Here is a 26,946-nt window from a genome sequence, read left to right on the forward strand (position 1 = left end):
GCGTAGAAAAATCAACGAGAGGCGACAAGCGTCTGCTTCCTGCTGTACCTGTGCAGCGGCGATGACGTCAGGTCACGTGGTGTTGTTTGGAGCAGGAAACGTCGGTTACGTCCTGAACAGCGACACAGTTTCCCCACTCAGTGATGAGTATCTACCCCCCGGTATGACTGTGGGAAGGTTGCCTCCTCTCCTCCTGTCCACGGGAACTTTGAATATCAGCATGTAGAGGCGGAATAACCAAATCCCACTCGGATACTTAGCCGTGGACGCAGCTCGCCACCATCTCTAGCGGTGGAGGAATAAAAAAAAAGAAAAAATAGCCGAGCTAACCGCGGCTAGGCTAGCTCCGGTGTTAACCTCCGAGCCGAGGAAGAACCGCACCGGGTCCCGGAGACGCGCTTAGAGGTAGCGGGGTTTGCGTGAGAGGAGGGAAGAACATGGAGCTGTTTCAGGCTAAAGACGATTACATTCTTCAGAGCGGGGACCAGGCGCTGTGGTGCAGCAGGAAGGACGGGAGCATGGCTGTCAGACCTGGTAGGTACCAATGACAGCTGCTGGAAACGGTTTCATTTACATTGCTGATGACTTTTTAATCACAAATCCACCCCTCATTCTCTCCTAATTCCTCTGTCATCCGCTCTGAAACCTGATCGTCATCAGTAAATATGATCAAACTGACTGATGTGGGTCAAATAGAATTAAAACCGCGCCGTTATTATTCTTTTTATTGTCTGTTTTTGGACGCGGTTCTATGGTAAATCATCGCTTGGTTGTTATTCAGGGAGTGCCAACACCCCAAACTGACTTTAAAGTTGTCGGCCGGCTTCTCAGGTTGCAGACCGAGGCTTGAATTTGACCGCTTAATCTAAACTAAACACCACGCAGGAATGTACAGCAGTAAATAAGAACAACATGCGTCCACGTAGAGGTGAGCGATATGGACTTAAGTTTTATCGCGATATTCTGTGGCTCTGTTGTGTTAGCGATATATAAGTCACGATAAGAAGTATTTATTACTACTGTTTTGGCTGTGACTGCATGGCACAGCAATCAGACAGAAATACTGCTCTTGAAAACCGTTCTCATTTGTAATTCACTTCTTTAGGGCAGCTCTCACTAACCTACATTAACTGCAACTCATCATATTTTAAAATTCATTGATTTTCATTCATACTGCCTTTGAAAAAAAAAACTGTATAAAATAGTTTAACAATCCCAACAATACAGACAGTTTTAGGGGGGTTTAAACGGCATTAATTGGTAATTAGCAATAAATCATAATTATCTTATTATAAGAAATTTATCATGATAAATGATACATTAAATGCCCTCATATAGTATTTGAGTTGCCTTTTTACCAAATATTTTTTTACTTTTACCTGAGTACAAATATAGTGTTGAGTACAGTTTTTGGGTTCTCTTTTCATCATAGATTTCTACTTATAAATGGGTTTCTTTATTAAAAAGTTGCAAATATTTACTTTTAAATTCTGTCTTTGTTTTCTTACCTTCTCAATTACAAGTTTCGGGTATTCTTCAGTACAAGATATTTTTCTACAGCTGTTTTATTGAACTTAACATGACAAACCAATTACTTTTATTTCTCCTTGCTGTCTGAAATTGAGAAATTAATTTATATTTTAGTAGAGTTAAGATTGCCAAGACTTTTTAAAAGATACTCTATTTAAATTCAGTAGTTACACTAAGATTTCTGTGCTTTTAAAATAACCCAGATAAGCTTGTCCCAATAAGCAATAATCAATTAATCACATTATAGATTTAAATTAGCTTAATTATTTCCATTCTGATGATTAATATATATATATTATTTTTTTTAGGTATGTTTGGATATTTAAAATATCTCCCTGTTGTAGTGTTAAGTGTTTATTTTTGACAGTGTGAAGTTGCATTATTATGCTATAAACAATATATTACGTGAAAATGGTTGCAATACAATGTTATTGTTTATCGCAATAATTTCTGGGACAATTTATCATCCAGTAAAATTAGTTTTCATGACAGGCCTCATCCCAGATGATGGTGTCATGGATTACTATTCAAATTTCCAACATTTGAGGTAAATGTTGGTACACATGTGGATGTATTTTATGGCAACACCTCAAACTCTCTGCTTCATGTGTGATATCATCAAAAAATACAAATTAGGTGATGAAGATGAGTACAAACGTCCAGTTGTGCACCAGAGATGATTATATTTTAGTACAAAATATAATCGGGGCAGCTCTTTCTGAGCTGTCCCGAAAGACCGCTCAGAGAGGAAGAAGCCATTACTCCGATATCAACATTAAAGCTAGGTTTTAGTTTGCAAACATACTCAAAGACAAAGATCTTAATTTTCAGAGACATATCTTGTGGTATGATGAACCCAAAACTGAAGTTTTTGGCTAAAATGCTCTGCAATGCAAGTCTGAGAACGCCACAATGTATAACATGATCTTATAGCTTTTATTATAGGAAACTTTCCCAACCAGCTCACCTGTTTCCAATATCAAAGTGTTAATCAGCACATAATTTGTTGCAAATCATTCTTTAATCACAACAAAAGCAACAAAAGCACTGGTATCTTCTTTTTTTCCCTTTTTATGCGAGTTTTGTTGTTTTACACCCCAATTTTTACATTATGTGACTCCAGTAAATATCTTGGTTACATAATCTGTTATATTTCATAAGATTCAACTGGATTAAGTAAAGATTAGACCCAGAATAAATGGAAAGCTGAAATTATTTGAGCTCAGACTATACATTGCTACTTTTCTAACTAGCAGAATAAAACATTGATCTGTTTTATGACTGGCAGATATTCACAGAAAACACCTCTGACTCAACCAGGTTAAAACTTGAAACCTTAGAAATTAGGTTGAAATTAAGTTGAAAAGATGACATTGTAATTTAATTCACAGCTTAAGTTATTTAAGCACTAAATTAATAATATGTGGTTCTTAAGCATATAATAGCTCCTAAATGTAAATAGAAAAAAACATTAAATAATTATTAACATTTATATAGTGACATATTTAATTATGTTGGATAGGGCTGGATAATATCGCGATAGACAGATGATCAATATCGATAGATAATACATCTGATAGAGGATTCATTAATTAATATATGAAAAATATCCACTGAACTCAGATCCTGAACCGCACAGCATTCTGGGAGTTGTAGGCAAAGGAAACGACGTTAGCTTCTGGTGGAATCAACTAACTCACTCACTTTTTGGTTACCTAGCAACTCACTCACTCTTTGGTTACCTAGCAACAACCTGTTGAGTAACTCTGCTACCATTCCTCATAGCTGCTTAAAAATAAAAACATAGTGTAGAGTGAAAACTGGATAAAACAGGGAAGGTTAATTTCAAACCTCTAAAACAAAAAACAAACCAATAAAACAAATCAATAATTATTGAAACACTTGTATCATGATGCGCTTTTCAGATATATTTTGTCCAGCTCTAATGTATGACATGAGTTTATTTAATCAATTTTATTGAAATAAATGTTATTTTTAAAATAAACAAAAAATTATTGAGTGATTTATTTATTGTCGACTTTTTGGCTCTTTGTGTTCTCAGCTTAAATTATTGAAACCCTTAAATATGGAGGTATTTATTCATATTTAGTTTTACCAAATAATACAGTAAAGCTCAAAATACACATACAAATATTTATGTATGCCTCTAATTATTTGCACACTTAAATACTTATGAAAACATTTATGTTTCGTTTAGTAAATATATTTTTTCCAGTTTTATTTCAATAAGAAATCAAGTTGTGGCACTTTTGTTGCTGTGTCTTTATGGGAGCTATAAATTCAGTCCTGCTGAAGCAAAAGAAAATATTCTCACTGAAGTCCCCAGAAGGCCCAGCACATTATCCCGTTGTGTCAGCTGTGCAGCCGGCCTGAACGGGGCTTTGGTTGCACCGCTGTTCCATTATTTAATTGGAAAAAGGGTTTCCACTCCTCGCTGAGTTTCCACTCCGCTCTGCTCTGCACAAACGGAGAAAGGACTTCCATGATGGTCGGCTTTCCGGGAGCACTTTTTGTATTTTTTTCCCTTTCTCCTGATCTGCAGGTCTTCCCTCCTCTTCTGCACATTTAGCTGGAACAGGAAGAGTTATTGTGTGAGGCTGATGTTCTCCACCCGTAGCCACACCCTCCATCTTTTGCCAGTTTCCTCATGCTAATCCAGACTCCATTACTAATGTGGAGCATTCCTGTTTGTTTGCTCACTATAAACTGTCTCCACACTTAAAACAAGAAAGGCTACTTTATTATAGTAAATTACAGTTTTAGTTTTAAAGCTTGTTTTCCAACATCATGTGTCAGAACTTGCTGGCTTCTGAAATATGTCGACCAACTCTTCCTGTTTCTGTTCATTCCCATAATTTTAAACATGTCACACAACGGCGACTCATTTAATCCCTTTTCTGTTTAAACAACTCTTCATCTGTTGGTGGAACGACGGGTTCTCACGCTCACTCGTCTCCAGAATAAGGCTGAAATGATTAATCGGATTAATCACAATTAACCCTGATTAATGTTGATTAATTGATTATTGAAATAATCGGCAACTAAACTAAGGCCGTTTACTTTTTCAAAAACAACATTGAAAGCAGGAATTAAGATTACAAAGCATACATTTTGCATTTAAGATACAAAAAACCTTCTTCGTCTTTAAATATGTTCGACTAATAACTGGTGGCATAGGTTTAGCTTCAAAAAAATCTCTTATCAAGCAATTTTTGCCCAGTTATTAATCGATTAATTCCCCAAAAAGTAACACTTTATTTGAAGGGGGTGAATAAGACTGTCATGACACTGTCATAAAGATGTCATAACACCTGTCATAACCCTTCATGAATATTTATGACTGTTGTCATAAAGCGTCATTCGGTAAATTATGACACTTTTAATACAAAGTTGACATTATTCAAAATGTCTTTGTTAAACTTGACATTAACCAATAAATCATTACTGATTAAACTTTACCTTTAATAACATAAAGTTACCTAATTTTTAAAGTGCAATCAGTAATACTTTTATAACAACTTTATATCAGTAATAATTTATTGGTTAATGCCAACTTGTCATAACAAAGACATTTGAATAATGTCAACTTTGTATTGAAAGTGTCATAATTTACCAAATGACACTTTATGACAACAGTCATAAATATTTATGAAGGCTTATTCATGTTCATGACATGTTATGACATGTTTATAACAGTGTCATGACAGTCTTATTCACCCCCTTCAAATAAAGTGTTACCCCCCAGAATAACCAACCGATCAGCTGTGCAAGGTACGGATGTCAAATAAAAAGGACGAGAAATATGTTTTAGCCGCAAATGCTAAAGTATTGCTACAGATGATCAGAATAATTTATTAATAGTCAGAATAATTGAGTAATCATCAGAATAATCAATTGTTAGTCAAAAGAACCGCTTAATTATCAGAATCCTTGAGTAGCCATCAGAACAGTCTCATTCCTCCTCCAGAAACATGTTTCTGTGTTGGGTCGTTTGGTAACGGATGTTTTCTGTGGTGGTTTCAGCCACAGACCTGCTGCTGGCCTGGAACCCCGTCTGCATGGGCCTGGTGGAGGGAGTCATCGGGAAGATCCAGCTGCACACTGGTAGGTGGGGGATGAAAACTATTTCAGCTGGTGTTGGTTCGTCACTGGCCCGTATTTTTGCATGTGTGTTCAGGACAGACGTGTCGTCAGTATTTGTCATGTTTGTCATGAGTAGAGGTGTGAAAAAATGTGTTGCTGTGCAAAGATGAGCAATCTGGGCTCTGTTTATGCAGGCCTCAGCATGGGTGAAGACTCTGTTAATCTTGTCCTATTGACACCCTTGGTAACGGTTTCCAGAAAGCCTTAAACTTAATTCATCTTTTTGATCACTGCATAACTCTAAAATTACATATATTTTTGAAAAATGTAGAAAAATCCAACCTTCAATTTGAGTAGATTTATTCAGTGTGGGAGAAAAAAACCTGTGGCAAAACAGTCAACAAAACAAAGAAATATACAGGATCCAAAAAACTTAATTATCTCTTGGTTCATCTTTGTTTTAGTTCCAGTTGTCTTACAGGTTTTAGTTGTTGCTCTGACTTTCCAGAATGAGGGAAAAAATGCCACCATGTCGATAAATTTTGCAGTGGCGATATGTAGGGCTGAAACAATTCATTGTGATTAATCGATTATTGAAATAATCTAGCATATTAGTCACCAGGTCAGCCAGCATGTTGGTATTTTAACTGCAAATGATCAAGTTCTCACTAAATGAAGGCTGTGTTGGTTTATCTTAGGCAATAAAATGTCTATTTTCTTATAAAAAAAGTAATTCAATTATTTATTTTTATCTTTTAATGCGTTTCTAAATAAAAAATCAGCAGAATATGTCAGTTTTGTTATCCGATTAATCACCAGAATAGTCGATAAATTCTACCTGACTTTACTCAGAAGCTTGTCGACGCTAACGACATGTTTGCTTTTCTTTCCCATTTTGATTACCTACTTTTTAAAAAAATAAACAAAATACAAGCTCCAGAAAATCACTGATCTAAATCAACTGAAGTTGGATTATTTTTCTCTGCAGATGAAGACGGTTTTACTTTAAGGTTTTATTCTACATCTTTAATATGTGTTAAAAGTGCTTCATACAGACAAATCAGCGAGATATAAATACAGTTTTACCAGGTGCATCTCTGTTAATAGAAGCTGTGGCTAGCATCTTCACACCTTAGCGGTTCTGCACCAGTTGACCCAGTTCCCTTTGGTTTTTCTCTGCAGACCTTCCTCTCGGTCTCGTATTAATCCGCCAGAAAGCGCTGGTGGGTCAGTTACCGGGCGACCACAAGGTTTACAAGATCACCAAAATCGCCGTTATCCCACTTTCTGACGAGGATCCTCAGGAGCTGGAGCTGGAGGTAAATCATACACTCATGTGGAAATCCCAGATTTCTCCTCAGAATACCGAATACGAGTCAGAGCGTGATTCATCCCTGGAGCTGGAAGTGGTGGGAAATTAGCTCCGGGTTGCTAAAAACATGGTTCTACACCTGAAATGACATTAAAAAAATGACAACATGCTGAATGGTGCTAAGATTTCAGTTTTTCAGGGAGGCTCCTTGGATGGTGAGACTGAATATTTTCAAGTGAGTAACAAACTGAGGCGAGTAGAGCAGAAGCTTTTAGAGCCGTAGTTTGATCCTGCACAGCAGAGTGGAAGTGATGTCTGTCGTCTTTTTCACGTAGGAATCCTGTAGATCAGGGTGTCAAACTCATTTACGTTGATAAAACTGTAAAAATATGAATGCCTCTTTAAGTTATATCATACTGAACATCTTTTCACACTGATCAGTCCCTCCAAGATTTTATGAATGTTTTTGCATTTTTTTGCAATCAAAATCACAATTTATGGTACTAATTTAGAAATATTTGCAAGGAATTTTTATTATATTTTTGTGCTAATATATGATGTTAAATGTGACTTTTTGTTACTCGTCGTATCGATAATTTAAGTTGATTTAAACCAACATAAGTTGGTGTTCAACGGATCCTTGCATTCGTTTTTCATGTAAATATATTTTACTGGCAGGTAGAAAACCAATTTGGCAATCAATCATGTTGTTTTAAACCAACTGACTGTTTTAAAGTTGGTTTAAAACATTTCAACAATTTAAACAATTCATTTAAACAATGCTAAATTACCATTTTTGACCATTTTGTAAATGAAAATTTGCAGTAAAATCACAAAATATTTGGAGATCTGTTGATTTTTCGAAATATTGGAGGGACTTACTGATGTAATTCGGCATTTAGAGGGCCACATAAAAAGCTATGGCGTGCCAGATTTGGCCCCCGGTCCTCGAGTTTGATACATGTTAAATTGGAACCAGACCAACAGCTTGTAAAACAATTTTTACCCATTAAACTTTTCACATTTTGTCACGTTGCAACCAAAGACTTCAGTGAACTGTACCGTGATTTTTATGAACTCGACCAACACAAGGTGGAGCGCAATCAGGACGTATAACAAAACTGATGCAGGATTTTCAAAATAAAGCAGTGGCAGAGAGGCGCAAACACGTAGAAAACCATGAAACGAGCCGCAAACACAAGAATGATTAAAACTCCAAAACACAAAAATGTAACTGCAGCAGAAGAGCAGCAAACAAAAAATGCTGCAATCACAGAAAATAGAAGCTAAATATGGAGCCCCCTAGTGGTAATTGGGGGAACTTTTGTTCTTTTTCATTAAAAGTATTTAATTCTCTCGCCAAACTCTTACTCTCTCACAGTAATGCTCTAGTTGGTTCATGCCGCATCTTGAATACTGAAAGTCTTTCTGTTATAATGTTTTTGTACATATCTTAATATGTCACTACTGACATTTCTGAAGTTTTATATCTTTTTCTTCAGAATACAAATGCACCACAAATTTATGTGCAAAATACAGAAGTAAAACAGGTCAATCGTTGGCTTTCCATTCCTTCTAAGACATAAATAAAAACTTTATGTATGAAAGAAAAAATGCATCCAAACTATTTGGAGTATTTTTGAGTTGCAGGGAAATAAAGTCAGGTTTGATTGTGTCTTTTTCATCTTTGTAGTCTGAATGTTGAATAAAGATCAGTTTTCATGCACAGTCCCATCTCCACCTTTAGCTAACAAACATGAACAGGCAGTTAATGGATCGATTTTCAACCAGTTCCTGCACCAAAGACTGTAGACGCACGTTTTCACTGAGGCTCTTTAAAAGTTTACATATCTGCAGCTTTAAATTGATATTTATCAACTGCATACAAACTAGAACAGAGTGTAATTTTTACTAATTTACGCAAAAGAAAAAATCTCCTCATTTCCTGTAGGAGGCTCTGTTCCAGAAAAAAAAAACTGAAACTTGCAATTGTCAAAAAATGCAGATCAAAAATGCTGCAACCACAGGAAATGGAACAAAAGGAAAAAATTCTGCTAATGCAACAGCAGCAAATATGAAACTCCTCTGCAAAATGGAAGTCCTCCAGGCCACTAGGGGGAGTCTGGAGCAGTTAGTATTACCTTTGTAAAGATGCTGCTGTTCTATAATATTGTGTAAGACCTGAAATAAAATGTAACTTTTCTTCCTTCAACTTTCTTCTGGACTTTAAATCATGACGTCCGTCTTTACGGGACTCCCTCTAGTGGTTTGGAGGACTTTCATTTTGTTTGGAACGTTTCATACTTGCTGCTGTTTTTGCCATTTCCTACATTTTCCCATTTTTCATTTGCATTTGTTTTGCTAATTGAATGATTTTGCCTCCATTTTCTGAGACTGCAGCGATTTTTATTTTTAGCATTTTTTTTTTCTGTTGCATTTTTGTTTTGTGTGTTGGAGAAATTTAAAGCAAAGTTAGGTTATAAAACAACATCCCAAGCTTTTAACGTCTCACATTGTCTGTTCAGTTCATCAGCTGAACATGGAGAAAGGATTTTAATTTACAATCCTGCCTTTACAGGCCTTTAAACTCAATTCATGAAACCTCAGACCTCAGCACTGTGGTTGGATGTTTAGCACAGATGGGTGCCCTGCAGCACAATAATTAGTTGTTCTTTCTATAAATCTGACCTTCATAGAGGAGTGTACTGCAAAAACGCAAACTCTTACCAAGTATTTTTGGTCTAGTTTCCAGTGAAAATAACTTGGTACAGTTGAAAAAAGACGAAACTAACTCTTAAATAACTTTTCAGCTAGATATAGGAGCTTGTTTTAAGTAAATAATTCCTAGTATTGATTAAATAGTTCCTCTTATTTCACTCTTAACAAGATATTTTTGCCATATTATAACTGAAATAATCTGCCAGTGGAACTAATAATTTTTAATTAAGGAATTGTTGACCTAAAACAAGCTCCTATGTCTTGCTTAGTGCACTAAGATATTTTCACTAGAAACTAGACCAAAGATGCTTAAGTTTTGTGTTTTTGCAGTGTGACGTCCTGATTGTTTTTCCTCGAGTAACATGTAGAAGTACATGCTCCAGTCAGATAAAGCTGAAACGCAACATTTACTGAAGCGTGTGGTTTTAACGTGACTAAACGAGAAAAACTTCCTACTTTAGTGAGTAATAGCAACTCTTTCCCCTTTAGCTCCTGATTGCAGAGATGCTACCAGATCCCCTGAGCTGGTCGTTTGTTTTCGTGTTTCTCATGTGAAAATAAGTGTTTTAATTAATTCCTCGCAGCTTTGCAAGAAGCATCATTTTGGAATCGACAAAACGGAGAAACCGGCCCAGTCTCCAGATGAATCAAAGCTGATGAAAACTCTGAGTCAGATCAAATCCAACGTGTCTGTTCCCATCAAGAAGAAGGTATTTCTGTTCAGATTGACCTTTTGCCTTCCTTATGTTCTGACCTTTGAGGCGTCTCATGCTGCTTCCTCTCTCCAGTACTCCCCTGCGTTCCAGGTAAAGGAAAACAAAGAAAAGGAGCGCCTGGAGCGGCGGCTGCTGGACGAACTCTACAAAATATTCATGGACTCAGACTCGTTCTACTACAGCATGACCTACGACCTGACCAACAGCGTGCAGCGGCAGGGAGACTCGGATAAGTCCAGCTTACCTCTGTGGAAGCAGGTGGGAGAGAGACCTCAGTGATCTCTAGTGGACTCTAGAAATTTTAGGGCTGAAACGATTAATTGTTGACTAATTTAGTAATCGATTAATTGTTACTGGAGAATAGAGACTCAAAAAAGGCCATTTGGTGAAAAAAAACTTATTCAGACCCAACAATATAAATATTTTACATTTCAGATGAATAAAAAAATCTTTGTGCTGTAAAAATGTTCTAGCCAAAACTTCTCAAGTGGCAGTTTTAGCTTCACCTGGTTCAGATTTACCAAAGGAATGCTGTTGTAGCATTTTAGGCAATATCATGTTTATCTTATTATTTATTATTGTTTGCTTGCATCGTCTAATGTATTTCTAATTTTGTATTAAAAAAGGCTTAAGTGGTTAAATAATAATCTGTAGAATGGGCCATTTTCTAAAACCAGTATCATCGATTACTAAAATAATCGTCAGTTGCGGCAAAGAAGAAATGTAATAGATGTAATTGCATTAAATTGCATTTAAATCAAAAACCAGTTATTAAAAGAATTTGCAACATTTTGACGCTTTGATAAAGATTTCCAAAAAGTCTTAGACTTCGTTAATCTTTTTGATCATTGCATGATTGGGCAGTTTTTAACTCTAAAATCACATTGATTTTTGAAAAATGTAGAAAAATCCAGCCTTTAATTTGTGTGGGAGATGCAGCTTTGTCGTCCATTATTGTAACGGATGTCGCTTGTGCGTCAGATTTACGGACCTACCAGAAACGCAGCACAAAGGTTCCGGCTTAGGATTTTTGTATGCTTAAAAAAAAAGAAAGATTAATTACATAAAATATATGTAATTAATTAAAACTCTGCCTTATTAATTTGTTTAAATCTGTTTTCACTTTGACTGACTGTCTCTTTTTTTTAAGGTGGACGACCGTTTCTTCTGGAACAAACACATGATCCAGGACCTTATCAATCTGCAGGTAAGAAATTAATGTTTCTGTTTATGATTGTGATTCTACTAAATGAATGTTTTTGAGCATTAACCTAAAAACCCTGTGCGTTCATTTCTATCCAGGTCCCAGAGGTTGACTTGTGGGTTATTCCGATCATCCAAGGCTTCGTCCAGGTGGAGGAGCTGGTGGTGAACTACAACGAGACGTCAGACGAGGAGCGCAGCAGCCCAGAGACGCCGCCCAAGGAGATTATCTGCGTTGATGACATTCACCCTCGCTTCACCGTGGCGCTGATCTCCAGACGAAGTCGGCACCGCGCAGGTAGGCGTTCACACCAAGTCCTACCTGGAGAGCGCTGAGTGAACGCAATCTGTTGGCTGATTCTTTTTGCTGCAGCAGTTTAAGTTCATATATAAAAAATGTTTTAATATATGATTACATTCTTTCAGTGTGGGGTAATAATCCAGCAATAAGAAAAAGCTAAACTAAATAATTTGTGCTGCATTTATTGACATGGTAATTCTTAGAAAACAAATTTAACTGAAGCAGACTTTTAAAATATTGGATCAAAGTGTTTGATTAAAAATCCATAACTTTTGTTCTTTTTTTTTTTAAAGAGCCATGATTCAAAATGGGAATGTAAAAAAAACATATCGTCCCATTGCTAAGGTTGGTGAAGGTTCAGTGATGCTGTGGGTCGACTTCTCTTTCTTCTGGATCTTAAACATTTTAAATATAAAGAAAACTGGAAGGCTGGTCTTACAACCATACAATGATCAAAAACATATTTCCAAATCGGCACAGAAAGGGTTGATTAGACACAAAATCAGGATTAATCCACGCCCAACTCAGTCCTCGGATCTAAGTTCTGTTGTAAACGTCTTGAGCTGAAGTGAAGAGATCATGAATCCAACCTGGTGAGATTGTGCAAAGAGGAACGGTCACAGATCTCTATCTTTCTTATGAAATGCTGCAGCAGAAGACTAAATGCTTTTAGTTAAAATGTCGCTTATCAACATTGTAGGAGTGTGCTTGTATAATGCAAGATAAAAATTAATTTTAAAGTCTACCTATCATGATAAATTCACATTTTGCTATTTTTTTTGTACTTTCATTTGGGTCTCAACTGCTTCTAAAAACACACCCATCTGTTTTTTGGCAATGAGTTTTGTTTTTTGGTCAAATGAGCCGTTTCAAAAACCTTCTGAATTTCACAAATCAGTGAAGCCCAGCCTGTTGCCTAGCAACCCCAGCAGAGTTCCGCCCATTACAGAGTTCCCCCCGTTACCTAGCAACCCCAGCAGAGTTCCCCCCGTTACCTAGCAACCCCAGCAGAGTTCCCCCCGTTACCTAGCAACCCCAGCAGAGTTCCCCCCGTTACCTAGCAACCCCAGCAGAGTTCCGCCCATTACCTAGCAACCCCAGCAGAGTTCCGACACATTTGTTCAACTGGTTTTACTGCTGCATGGGTTGTACAATGGCTGCTGGAAAAGACAAGAGTTTTTTGTTACCTTACCATTCAGAAACCATTTACAAGAAGCCCTAAAACGGCTCATTCTGAAACTGAGCAGACTAAAATCTGATTAAGAATTATTTTGTACAAAAAAAAGTAAAGAATGTGTTTTGTGTAGCCCATAGACCTGCTCAAGGAAACCTATTTAACGGTTTCAGACATTTCTACCAGGCGTGAAAGTGATTCTAGAAGGTGCTGTTCCTGAACTGTGATGAATGTGTGATGAAGATGAGAACTGTGCCTCTTTTAAAGGGATGCGGTACAAGCGCAGAGGTGTGGACACAGACGGCCACGTGGCGAACTACGTGGAGACGGAGCAGCTGATCCACGTCCACAGCCACACGCTGTCCTTCGTCCAGACCCGGGGGTCGGTGCCCGTGTTCTGGAGCCAGGCCGGGTATCGCTACAACCCCCGGCCACGCATCGAGAAAGGTCAGAGGAGCTGGGTTATCTGAACCGGGGAGACGTTCACATTTAGGGGTCACGAAAACGTGTTCAGAAAATGTGACGCCTCCTCTTCGTGTTTCAGGGGAGAATGAGACAATGCCTTACTTTGCTGCTCACTTTGAGAAGCAGCTGGAGCTTTACACAAAGCAGGTCAGTTTGAGTCACAACAACGCTGTGAAGGTTTTCTGTGGTTACTAATGTGAATTAACTCTTTTCTCCATCTGTGGATTTAAATGTTGAAACTTTTCCAGAAAATTAACTTTGTTGCTTCCAATCTTGAATTTCTTGATGTGTGGCATATTGAGGTAGTTTTGGGCCTACTTCATGTAGTCAAACTGGTTCTATTTAACTGTTTTCTAGTTTCTTACTGAGGGATGTTTAATGTATTGGCATCTATGTCGATGTTTGTCTTTTTTTAACATATTGGTACCACTCCTAAAGGTAAAACTGAAGTGACAAACCACAATTTTACTGCTTTTTGTATTTATTTAGTTTATGTTATGTTTCATTTTTTACATTTACCTTTATCAGAAACTTGACTAAAGAGTGAAAAAGAGAAGAAATCCCTATGGGAGCAAACACACCCACAGCCCTGTAGTTGTTTTCTTTAAATCACACGTTGCTTCGTTAATTTATTGCAGGTGATAATTAACTTGGTGGATCAGAACGGCCGGGAGAAGATAATCGGGGACGCGTATCTGAAGCAGGTCCTGCTGTACAACAACCCAAACCTCACTTACGTTTCCTTCGACTTCCACGAGCACTGGTAGAAAAAAACGCTGCGCCGTGACTGGGCTTTGTACGTTTTACTCTACACTGGCTTCACTTCCTCTTTGTGCTTCTTACTTCCTGTTTCTCAGTCGTGGAATGAAGTTCGAAAACGTGCAGATACTGACAGACGCCATTTTTGACATCATCACTGACATGAAGTGGGCATGGTAAGCAGTGCCTCTGTCCAGAACAATGCTGTTAACATGAACACTGACGCATAGACGGTTTATTAATATTAACTATTTTAATGTTTGGTTCATCTTCATTTAAACTAATAGGGAACAATTCAATGTTTTGCTTTTTGCTGTTTACAGAGTAGAAAAACTCCTGATTTGACCTAAAACTAAGATAAAAATGTGTTTAACTCACCATCACGACCACATATTGAATCTAACATGATTCATTTTTGGTATTTTTGTGGTAAAATTTGTCTACTTTCAGATGATGTGTGTGTTAATGTTGTAGAAATTACCGTTTTCTGTTAAATCCCTCCAAACAGAATCCTGCTCATAGACTTTAATGTTGTTTGTCTGGATGTAAAAAGCATCTTTACATTGTCGTGTTAAACTCAAGAATTGATGTAAGAAGTTGAAAATCTCTCCAAACGGGCAGCAGACTTTGCTCTCACTCCTGGTCCAAAGGGTTTTCCAATACCTTCTTCTGTTTTTGAACCAGGGCTGCATTTTCAGCCCTTATTACTGTAAAGTCCTGGCCTCTTGGGGAATCGCCATGGCAACGAGAGATCATTACATTACAGAAGTTTCTCTGTAAAGTTTACAAATATCCTTCAAAATAAGACTCTTAACTTTCATAAGGAGATATAATAAAGGAAGCATTCAGATTCCTAATGGGTTTATAACGGGGATGAAAGATTGATTTATTTATTGTTTTTAAAATAAAGTTAATAGAAAATCCTCCAATTGAGAGACACAGTCTTATATATTTACATTGGCAATGAACTGTGTCCTTCAAAATAAAATCTTCAGTGTTTCAACGTTATATTGTTGAAAAAGGATGTTCCAGAATAATAATGGAAGCAAAAGCAGTGAAGAAAAAGGAATGATGATCACTTTTCAAAATGCAGCTTTTTAATTAGGGAAACTGAATAATTACTGAAAAATAGATTTTAATGGGCCTTCCAGACAGTTTATAAAATAAAAGACTTTTAATGGGTTAGATTTTTAGGAAAGTTGTTCCATAATTCTTTGGGGCTCAAAAGAACAACATTAATCTTGATTTGTTCTTGTATTGTCGACTTTATTATTACTATTTTTTCTTTTTTGGACATGACCAAACAAGCAAAGTCATGTTGGACCTCCAAGTGGCACCATCAGTATTTCTTGATACATTTTTTCAAATTTTCATTAATGTCAGATTGAATTTGTGTTTCTGTGAATGCGGTTAATTTCTAATGACTCCGTCTGTCAGGGTGGACCAAGCTGGCGTCATCTGCAAGCAGGACGGGATCTTCCGGGTCAACTGTATGGACTGTCTGGACCGGACCAACGTGGTCCAAGCTGCCATCGCTCGAGTTGTGATGGAGCAGCAGGTACGAGTTTATTACATATTTCATCACCTTCTAGCGCCAAAACCCCTGCTGAGTTTTTAGGAATATACAGTATAAACGTTTACATTAGACCACCAATTTTAGCTAAAGCTATTTTACTCTGATAGCAGAGGAAGTGAGTCGAGTTTTTTCCAGGTGTATAAAATACCACAAATATTACCTGAAACTGCTCGGTATCAGTCAGCTGGCTGAAAATAGGCTGAATATATTTCCCATGTTTAGACGAACAACATTTTCTGATTAGAATTATGACAAAAATATGGAGTGAAAACTAAGCAAATCATTGCAAAATTCCTTGCAAATGTTTCTAAAGAGCATCACAAAACCATTGATTTAAAAAATGACAAAACCTTTTTGTTGACCGGCTAACGTGGGGGAAGTGAAGAGAGAAACTATGGGGCTGTGGTTTGAGAAGAGTTTCTGTTCTGTTGCTGTTACTTTTTAAGAAAGGAGGGGAAACTCTCTCTTTAATGAGCTGCAATGAAGAGTAGAGACGTTTGGTGTAAATATGCAGCTGGGTGCCATCTGCACAACACTGAACACAACACAGTATGCAGAAAATGAGACCAAGGAGACGGATGTGGGTCAGATGAAAAATAGACCCGAGGACAGAGACACCTAGCGTGACTAGAAAGATTTGATTCGTAGTAGCAGAAAATCAAAATTATATTCTGCTTGGCAACAACACAAGAACTGCCATAAAAGTTAATAGATCTGTGTTTGTTGTTATATTGTCGTTTTAAACTTATTTTCTTCAAATACTGTGAATCTGTGGTGTTTTTATAAAAATATCTGACAGTTTTAACAAATATATAAAGGATATTTTTCACAAACGTTACACACTGCAAACAGAGAGACGAATTAAGAGGTTCAGCAACGAGCTTCTTGTTCTGATTGGCTACAATGGTGAGACGTTACATCATCATCCCGTCGCCTAGCAACCAAATTCTAGCTCCACTGACAGATTATTTCACTTTTAACGAGACATTTTGCCCAGTGGAACTAGAACTTTTTTATTTATATTGAGGATTATAAGCTGCTATATCTTGTTGAGAAATTACTTATCGGTTAGTTTTGTCTTATTTGAAGTGAATGAAGATGTTTGCACTAGAAACTAGACCAAAAATACTTGATAAGCTTTTGTGGTTTTGCAGTGCAGCATGTCATTACAGTTTGTGATGAGACAGATAATCTGTAAAAAGATTGATCTCATTACATTTTCTCGTTGAGCTGCTATCGATGTCTGGTTGTTTTTGGTGCATTTCTTCAATCAGAAGCAGGAGGCGGGGCTTAGCACTGTCAATCAACCTTGTGCACTCGCTGTTAGATGTGTTAATGGTGAAGAAACAACTCACCATTACAGAAAAACTATATGATTGTCATCGGTAGCCTTACTAACCAGCTAAACTAGCCTATCAGGAAGAAGAAAATGGCACTGGGAAAAGGCAGAGAAGCTTGATTTTCTGTTTTCACAGTTTGTCTCATAAAAACAGTTTCAACAAATAATTCTGCATCTTTAAAGTTGGTTTTGACGTGTTTTCCTCCGTGCAGCTGAAGAAGCTGGGTGTGATGCCTCCAGAGCAGCCGCTGCCTCTGAAATGCTACCGGATTTATCAGGTCATGTGGGCCAACAACGGCGACACCATCAGCAAGCAGTACGCAGGAACAGCCGCCCTCAAGGTAGCACCGCTTCCAACTTAGCTAGCTTTGTTTAGCATCCAGTTCTGCCTTCACACCGGCGACTCTGGAGCTTTTGACACGGCTGAGAAAAGGTTATGTCACTGTTGTTGTCACAGGCTGTGCTGTTCTAAGAGTGCGAATGAAGTGCGGTTGAAGTTTTAATTGACGCGCTGTTTGTTCTGCTTTAGGGAGACTTCACGAGGACGGGGGAGAGGAAGCTGGCTGGCGTGATGAAGGATGGCGTGAACTCTGCCAACCGCTACTATCTCAACCGCTTCAGAGACGCTTACAGACAAGCAGTCATCGGTACGGGAGCTCACAGCATATTTTCATATTTTAATTTGACAGAAAAATCTGGAACCTGTCTGTCATTTTGGCAGATTACGTGGCGCAGACGTGCACAACAATTTTAACTTTACGCAAAGAGTAGATCGCAGAGGTAACTAAATCACCTCCCATATCGACAGCGCAATCTAAACTTTGGCTGAAATTTAACAATCCTACAGTTCAGAGGAAACCAAAAAAACGCAACGTTGTGTTTATTTATTGTTTAAATGGAGGAGCCGACAGTCCACCTGGCTAAAAATAGAAAGTAATGAGTTAATTAGACTGTAAGAAGCGGCTCCGCCTCGCGCTGCTGGAGCTGCAGAGATTCGATCCTTTCAGTCAATCATCCCAGAAGTTTTGCTCTTGACTCATCCTGTGTTACAACAAGCGACAGAACGGAGCTGGAAGATGTCAGAAGCTGGGAGAAGTTAGGCTGCTTATTCAAACGGTTCTCTAAAAACAAAGCAGTAAAATCTTCATTAAAATACGTCGGGTTAAGACTCGAGCCTCTAATTAAAGTAAATCAGTCGGGTTGGATCAGGTTTAATGGACTCGGTCCGGGCGGGGTTGGATATTTGGGTCTGATTTCTTGTAGGTGTGAACCAGGAGGAAGTTGTGAAGCTGATTAATTTAATTGCTCTGTCAGTGGTTTTCATCTGCATCATTAATATGTGATTGAATCGTGTGTTGAACTTGATTAATATAAATTAAATCGCATAAAAGTTAAATCCATCAGAAAAGCCCAAGTCAATGTCATTTAAAGATTTGCAGATACAAGATTATGTCTGACTGATCGGATGTAACGGAAACCGTGTTTTTGGTGAATCTGCGGCTCCTTGCAGACCTGATGATGGGTTTGCCCGTGACGGAGGACCTGTACTCCATCTTCAGCAAGGAGAAGGAGCACGAGGAGAAGGAGAAGGAGAGCCAAAGAGGAGCGCAGGAGCAGGTGGGGCTGCTGCTGCAGACCTACATGCAGCTGCTGCTGCCGGACGACGAGACGTTTCACGGAGGCTGGGCGCTCATCAACTGCGACATGAGGTGAGGAGTCTGCTCTGCTGCTGGACTCCAGATTCATCCGTTCATAAGCGAAACAGCAAGGAGCTAATTTACATCATTATTCATACATCAGTAATCAGTCAAAAGCTGTCAAAGTTGCAACTGAAGGAGGAAATTTCTTCTTATCAGGGAGTTTTGTTTCAGATTTGTATCACAGAGTAAGAAAAGAAAATTTAAGAGAATAAAGCTGAAATATTTAAAGGTTAAAATCATGATATTGTGAGAAAAAAGTTGTATGGAATTAAGTCGTAAAAATATGAGAATAAAGTTGCATTATTTCAAAAACAATGTAATGATTCAAAAATAGTCATAATAATAATAATAATAATAATAATGATACAAGAATAAATTGTTAATGGCTGCACAGTGGCGCAGTTGGTAGAGCTGTTGCCTGTTGCCTTGCAGCAAGAAGGTTCTGGGTTTGATTCCCGGCCCCGGTCTTTCTGCATGGAGTTTGCATGTTCTCCCTGTGCATGGTGGGTTTTCTCCAGGTTCTCCGGTTTCCTCCCACAGTCCATAAACATGACTGTCAGGTTAATTGGCCTCTCCAAATTGCCCCTAGGTGTCAGTGTGTGTGTGCATGGCTGTTTGTCCTGTGTGTCTCTGTGTTGCCCTGCGACAGACTGGCGACCTGTCCAGGGTGACCCCGCCTCTAGCCCAGAACGTTAGCTGGAGAGGCACCAGCACCTCCTGTCCCCACTGAGGGACAAGGATGTAAAGAAAATGGATGGATGGATATAAATTATTAATCATTCAAAAATAAAGACATAAAAATAGCATGAAAAAAAGTTTCCATAATAAACTTTTATTATGTGAGCAGCTTAATAAGCTGAATCTGGTGCAAAGCATCTTGTTTACCTTTCTTTTTAATAAACTAAACTAATATTTCAGGAATAAAGTGGTACGATAAACTCACTCATATGAACAGAACCAGTTAGGAACCAGGTATAATCTGATGTGTTGCTCAGTCAGTGTTGACATTTTTTCCTACAGCCTCATTGATGCGACCAACAAAGACCTGGATGTCCTGCTGCTGCTGTCGGATAAAGCCTACTACATCGCTTAGTGAGTCGGATCCAAACCTCACCGTCCGCTGTGTGCGGCGCTGCGGCGGCTGACTAACGCTTCGCTTTGTTTTCTGTTGCAGCTACGACGACGAGGCGGATAAAGTCAACCAGTACCAGCGTCTCGACTTGGAGGGCTTGGAAAAGATTGAAATCGGTGAGGAGTTGAAGTCGAAGGAGAAGTCCGTTCGCATTCACTGAGTCACCCAACACTTCCTGAAAGTGTGCTTACAGCTTCTCAGTAACCTTTTAGCAACATCCTCACTGAATATGATTCATGCAGTGACAGCAGATTATTAAAAAAAACAGAAAAAAATGGATGTGATCGGGTTTGTGCAGGTCCGGAGCCCACTCTGTTCGGGAAGCCGAAGTTCTGCTGCATGCGTTTGCACTATAGGAGTCAGGAAACCAGTGGCTACTTCCACACTCTGAGGGCGGCGACGCGCAACCCGGAGGACGACGGGAAAGGTGAGGAGGCAGAGGAGAAGATCTTCTCTGGTTTCATTTTGGACTGATTCAGGACCGTAAATGTCCTCATTTCCTGACTTTGACACCTGAGTTCTGAGGCGTTAATCATGAAGTGACGACTTGCGTTGCGACATTTTTCAGATACGCTGCAGTGCATCGCTGAGATGCTCCGCATAACGAAGCAGGCCTCCGGGCTGGACCTGCTCGTTGTCGAGAAGAAGCTGGAGAGGCGAGTATGAAGTAGTGCAAAAGTATTCATACGAGTTCTGTCGCAGGGTGTTATTTACAAACACAAACGTCACTGTATTGTATTTTCGCCTGTTTTCCCAGCTGATAGTCCAGTAGATTCAGTTCTATTAGGGATCAAAGTTGCAACATTTGTAACATTTCCAGCTGCTGTGGTTCACTTTCATATTGTACCAAAGCCTTTAAAAAACCTGTTCCCCTCCTCGCCTGTGGGGGCGCTGCACTAAGATCCACTGAAGGAAACGACACAAAAACCTCAGGAGAAGAAACTGAACACTACTTCCTTCTTGAAATGTAAACAAAACCGGAGCAGCGTCCAGCTTGTGTTTATTTACTGCTGTGAATAAGTTTTCTTCTAAGCCAGTGGTGGTTTTTAGAGTCTGCACTTCAGTTATCAATAATCACAATGAATCATTTCAGCCCAGTGATTTTGGCGTTTCGTCCGTGTTGCAGGCGGCAGAGTAAACCCCATGAGGACATCATGGGGATCCAGAACAAGCCTGCGGGTCAGGCTGCGGGCGGTTCTGGACTCGCTCAGGGGAAAAGTTTCCTCCTCAACAAGTTTTCCTCCCTCAACCAGAAGGTGAAGCAGACCAAGACCAACGTCAACATCGGCCCCTTCAAGCCGCTCGGAAAGCTGGGGAACTTCTCCAAACCCGACGTGACGGTGAACTTTCTCAAGCCCACCATGCACGTCAACCTGTGGAAGTCGGACAGCAGCCTGGAGACGTCGGACGGAAACCCCGGCGCCGCCGCCTCGCTCGGCGTACGGGGCGACGAGCGCTACGAAAACGACTCGGACTCCGACTCGTACAACTCCGACCCCGAGCACCCGTGCTCCGGCTCCTTCGACAAGGCGGACTACGTCCTGCCCAGCTGCGGCATCGTGGCGTCGAACCCGCGGCTGGGCAGCCGCTCGCAGTCCATCGGCAGCGGCGAACTCAACGTCCCGTCTGTGATCCACGTCACCGGCTGCCAAGATGGCGTCTCTGACATCAACGACAAGTCGCCCGGCGCCGCGTCGCTGGCGGAAGAAGCGCTGCTGATCGACTTCGGGACGCCCATCGACGCCTACTGCCAGCAGTTCATTCAGGACGCCCAGACCAAACCGGTGGAGGTGTTCGGTGAGCTGCCGGCGGCCGGGGTCGCCCCGCCGCTGCCGCAGAAGAAGAAAACCCCCGCAGACTCTGAGCAGTCCAACCTGCAGACCCAGAACCAGGACGCCCAGCTGCCCCGACCGTCCCAGCTGGACGTCCAGACCTCTACCTCCGGTTCCAACCTGCTGTCCGTCCAGCGGCCCAGCTCAGCGGCGTCGGGCGGCTCCCAGCGGAGCCTCAGCTCCCTGATGGAGGGCAGCCTCGGACCGTCGCCCGCCGACAGCAACGGCAGCCGCGTCGTGTCGCCGTTCGCCAAGATCCGCAGCTCCATGGTGCAGGTGGCCAGCCTGACGCAGGCGGGGCTCACGCAGGGCCTCAACTACGCCGTGGCGAAGGTCCAGAAAAGCCCCGACCCGGACGCTGTGAGCGAGGCCCAGGAGAGCGATCTGAAGGCAATGTTCACACAGTGCCAGACGAGGATCATCCAGATCTAGAGCCGTTTCTCTCCTCCTGTAGCAGGATTTTCTCCCGTGTGGTAGCAGCAGCAGAAGCTTGCACAGAGCCATTATTAGGCCAATCAATGTGCTCTTAGATTCGCCCTTAAAGCTGCAGTATGCAACTTTTACAAAAATGTCTTTTTAAAACACAAAATCTCACCAAGTATTTCGGTCTAGTACAATCAATAAGAAAACCAACTTACAAGTAACTTTTCAGCAAGAAATATGAGCTTTTAGTTCCACTTGCAGATTATTTCACTTATTTCTCCATTGTTTCCTAGCAACGCCTGCCAAGCCCTGAGCCGTCGCCTAGCAACCGAGTTCTAGTTCCACTGGCAGATTTCATTCATAAGACATTTTTCCCATGCTAAAAATGTAACAATCTGATAGGGGAGCTGATACTTTTTCATCAATATTAAGAAATTATTGACTTAAAACAAGTTCTTATATCTTGCTGAAAAGTTACTTGTAAGTTAGTTTTGTTTTATTTCAAGTGAACTTGGATGTTTACATCAGAAACTAGAACAAAAACACTGGATAAAATTTTGTTTTTGCAGTGCAGCATGTTGTGACGGATAATCTGAGAACATTGATTCACCTGAAGACATTCACAGCTCCCGACCAAAAACAACCAATCAGAGCCAGGAGGAGGGGCTTAGCGCTGTCACTCAAGCTTGTGAACACGTTGCTAAATGTGCTAATGTTGAAGGACCAACTTACCGTTACAGGAAAACCACCTGTCCACCATCATCGGTGGCCAGGCTAACTAGCTTTAGCATCCATGACAGGCTAAGTTGTGGTGAACTAGCTGTAGAATGATTGACAGCGCTAAGACCTGCCTCCTGGCTGTGATTGGTTGTTTCTAGTTAGCACTGGGAGAAGGCAGAGGAGCTTGATTTTTTTTTTAATTTATTTTTTATTCACAGATTATCTCTTTGTGTCACAACAAGGTGGCAGTTTATATAAAACTTTTTTTAATGAAAGTTACAAACTGCAGCTTTAAATGAGCCTTACCACTCCCTCCCATCATGACAGCGACCATGTTTACATGCACACAAGTACGGATTTCCTACTTCTTTTGTTGTTTGAGCACTGATTTTGTTTTTCCATGCCACCTTGCACACTGAAACATATTAATATATGTCCTCCTATATGGCTTATTGGTGTCTCACAGTGGAGATTGCTATGTTATTAGCGTACCAGCTGGATTTAGAAATAGAATAATTACAAGGTTACGGTTTTTTGTATGTTTGGAAATTAGCAGATAACTGGGATTAGCAAACATTCCATCCAAATCCTTAAACATCCCATAATAGGCATGGGTCTGTATGAGGTGTGATAACCTTGAAGGACAAAAACAACAAATATTCAAAACAGATTTCAAACTAAATCAGCTGTTTACAGAAGACAGTTTAAATTCTGACTGTAATCTTGGAAAATTAAAGTCAAAATTCTGAGAAAAAAAATCTGAATTCTGAGGTTCAGAGTTTTAAAGCACCTTAAATTTGTTAGCGTTTCGGTTTAAGTGAAGCTTAAAGCTAATTAAATCCCTGCTGTTAATGTTGGCTGGTTAGCATTAGCATTACCTCATGTTCTTCACTTCATCTGCTTCCTGTTGGTAGACCTCAGGCTGTTTTCAAAAACTGAGTTAATATTTTTAGGGGAAAAAAAGCTGGGGCCTGAAAATAATTTTTTAAACGTTTGCAGAGAAAGATGTCCGTCAGTGTGCACCTGACTTTAAACTGTAATAAGAGGAAATTTTACCGTTTTATAAACTTAAACCTTTTTAAACCTCCATACACTATGACGGAGTGTTAAGGCCAGACTCAGAGAATTATTATTTCTTCATCACTAGAATGAAATCATAATATTATGAGAGTAAAGTTGCATTATTTGCAAAATAAAAGCGCTAAGTTATCAAAAAAAGTGAACATTCATAATTTTACCGCATTATTATTGCTAATATTGCTGTTTTATGCAGATATTAGAACTTTATTCTTGTAATATTACAACTTTTTCTTGTATGATTGTTACTTTATCCTTGTATTATTTCAACTTTATTACTTTATTCTGGTTTTACTGGGGCTTTATTTTAGTATTACGTCTTTTTTGTTGTATGACTGCGGCTATTGTTCCATTATTATAATTTTATTCTTTTTACGACTATTCTCATATTATTACAACTATTGTTGTATTTTTGTTTTATTCTGTACTCCCAATATTACTTTATTCTGGTATGATTGCGGCTTTATTTTAAAAGTATTCCAACCTTTTTGTTTGATTTATTGGTACGCCTTCATTCTGGTGTCATTGCAACTTTTTTTGTATATTTTCATAATGTAGCAATTTTGTTGCCTGATCACGACTTTTATTAGGACCTTTTTGTTCATGACTTTATTCTCGTGATTTAAAAAAAATAATACAGATTCCTAGTCTGGCCTTAAAGCTCCGTTGTAGTAAACAAACCCACTTACTGCTCCGTAAAATACTTCAGCTTTCGAAGTAATCCACTCCGCTGATCAAGTTCTGCTACATGTTTTTCTTTTCTTGTACAACTTTTACTTTCTGAAACTTGAAGATCATGACGTCCCAACTCTGTTTGCGTGTAACGTTAGCAGTAACATCTGGCTAGCATTAGCTGACCTGCTCTGATTTAATCATGTGCTTCGTTTCATCCCATATATGCAGATCACTGCTAAGCTGGACCTGAGCTTCTTGTAGAAATAAACCAAATCTGTGGATCCCAAAGGACAGTAACGTTCGGCGTGCTACCCTGCTGTGTATAAATGTATCGAGCTAGCCAGACGGCACGCTGTAAGTAGGTATTAGCTAACATAAGTGTTGTCGAGTCACTTAGACGGTAGGAACTAGTGAGAGTATCCTGGTTGTTCATATGTACAGTGAGTCGTGTTTGACCCAACCGCTTTTCTTTTTGCATTCGCCATCAGAGGTTCGGCTCGTTTCTGAGGGTTGGGTTCGGATTCAGTCCGACCGGTGCCGGAGTGTAGCATATAATACGCAGATATGCAGATTCACAGTGAGCACTGACGCTTTATGCACTCCCCCACTCTGAAGTTTGCCTTAACTGGGAACCCGAGAGGCAGAATTTACGTGTTTCAGGTATTCGATGCAGAATCTACCTTTTTTATTTCCTCCTTGTGTTACATTTAGAGCACTGCTGGGAATATGTTCAGGGTTACCGTCTCTGTTTAATCTATTTTTCTGTTTATGGAAACGTAGACACTAACTGTAGGTTGTCTCCATGTGCTGCTGCCGTAGATCCCTGGATGTATTTGGATTAAACTTCCTGTTTTGCATGTATTTTTCTTATAATACATGCATTTAACCTGAAGAAGTGACTTTTGCTTTTTTAATTCATTTGTTTTTATTGTTGCTGTTAGATATAAGGATCTTAAGAGGCCCTTCTCTGTATCATGCTGTGTGCGATAAAAGGTCAAAGGTCGTATTCACTCCATTTTCCTCACCAGCAGCTGAAATCGGGTAGACTTGTATATTTATCTTGTTTAAACCGTTAGACTGCCTGCTTTTAATTGCCACAATTCAATACAAAGTCAGTAAATGTCTATACATGTGATAACTTAAATAAAATTATGACAATCTAAAGGAAACATTAAACACATTAAACTTGAAAAATAAAAGTTTTAAATTTCCAAGAAGCTGGCTGTTCACAATTGTCCGGAAAGTTCAGTGGAAGGAGAAAAATATACATTAAACATTTATACTTGAGATAATTTAAATAAAATTATCATAAATTAAAAAAAACGTACTTGTAATTTTATAAATATCCAATTTCAAGAAGATGGTTGTGTGCAAATGGACAAAAAGTTCAGTGGAAGGAAAACAATAAAATAAATGAATGGAATTTCAATTCATTGTTAAAATGTATGCAGTGATTATAGCATCTAATTATTTTACAGTCTGAGTTGCTTTGAATTTATTTCAAGTCATTATGGACTGTTGTTCCAAGAAAAATTTTATAATTACTGAAATAATTTAGTTTATTCAAATGTGTATTTGATGTTATTACAAGTACGTATGTAATATACTTGTAACATTAAATACTAAAATTATGTTAAAGTTTTGTTTAAGCTATCATGTGTGGATATTTGAGAACGTATTGGTTGAATTGTGGCAGTGTTGGGCCTCCGTAGCTCTGCTGACACTAGGTGGTGCTGCCAATGCTTCAGGGTGATTTTCTGCAGTGCAACGTTTTCACGCTGAGGTTTAAACGTCTTCGTTGTAAACACTGGAGCAGTTCTCAAACTTTCCATGCGGTGAACAGGAAAAACTCAACATTCCTGATGAACAAGAGTGTCGCTGTTTTTGTTTTTTAATATGCAAAAGTTTTTGTTTTTCTTCAGATATCTGCTGGGTGAGATTTATCTTCTTACATTTTCACACCAAGTGCTTTTTTTCTTCCAATTAGGACCCAACATCATGACTTCATTGTGCAATTAAACATGTTCAAGCATTTTATTTGCACCGATTAAGCACATCCTCCTAGTCATGTCGTTCCTCTACCAACTGACTGTTGTCATTGTTTTCCAGTGTACTGAAATTGTATTGTATATTAAAGTATCCTATTTATTCTTATCTGTGAGTGTGCTACTAATTTTCAATAATTTTAGA

The 26,946-nt window shown here is 39.2% G+C and overlaps 1 protein-coding gene across 1 annotated transcript; it reads left to right on the plus strand.

Annotated features, from left to right (window-relative positions):
- Positions 1 to 26,910, plus strand: inpp5f (inositol polyphosphate-5-phosphatase F). The gene is made up of 20 exons (XM_008430023.3): positions 1 to 534; positions 5,575 to 5,655; positions 6,817 to 6,953; positions 10,249 to 10,374; positions 10,453 to 10,638; positions 11,531 to 11,587; positions 11,683 to 11,881; positions 13,326 to 13,505; positions 13,603 to 13,670; positions 14,162 to 14,286; positions 14,381 to 14,458; positions 15,720 to 15,840; positions 17,410 to 17,538; positions 17,727 to 17,844; positions 18,708 to 18,906; positions 19,918 to 19,989; positions 20,072 to 20,145; positions 20,328 to 20,456; positions 20,598 to 20,685; positions 21,156 to 26,910. The coding sequence occupies exons 1-20, from the start codon at positions 438 to 440 to the stop codon at positions 22,291 to 22,293; spliced, it is 3,402 nt and encodes a 1,133-aa protein (XP_008428245.1). The 5' UTR covers positions 1 to 437; the 3' UTR covers positions 22,294 to 26,910.
- Positions 26,911 to 26,946: the final 36 nt, after the last annotated feature.

Source organism: Poecilia reticulata, chromosome 15, assembly GCF_904066995.2.
Source record: "Poecilia reticulata chromosome 15, P_reticulata-male-v2, whole genome shotgun sequence".
Taxonomy (NCBI): Eukaryota; Metazoa; Chordata; class Actinopteri; order Cyprinodontiformes; family Poeciliidae; genus Poecilia; species Poecilia reticulata.

Coding starts and splice junctions, on each gene's coding strand:
- inpp5f (XM_008430023.3), top strand. CDS start 438: ATGGAGCTGTTTCAGGCTAAAGACGATTACATTCTTCAGAGCGGGGAC. Junction 14,459..15,719: donor ACTGACATGAAGTGGGCATG/GTAAGCAGTGCC, acceptor TCCGTCTGTCAG/GGTGGACCAAGCTGGCGTCA. Junction 20,457..20,597: donor CCCGGAGGACGACGGGAAAG/GTGAGGAGGCAG, acceptor GACATTTTTCAG/ATACGCTGCAGTGCATCGCT.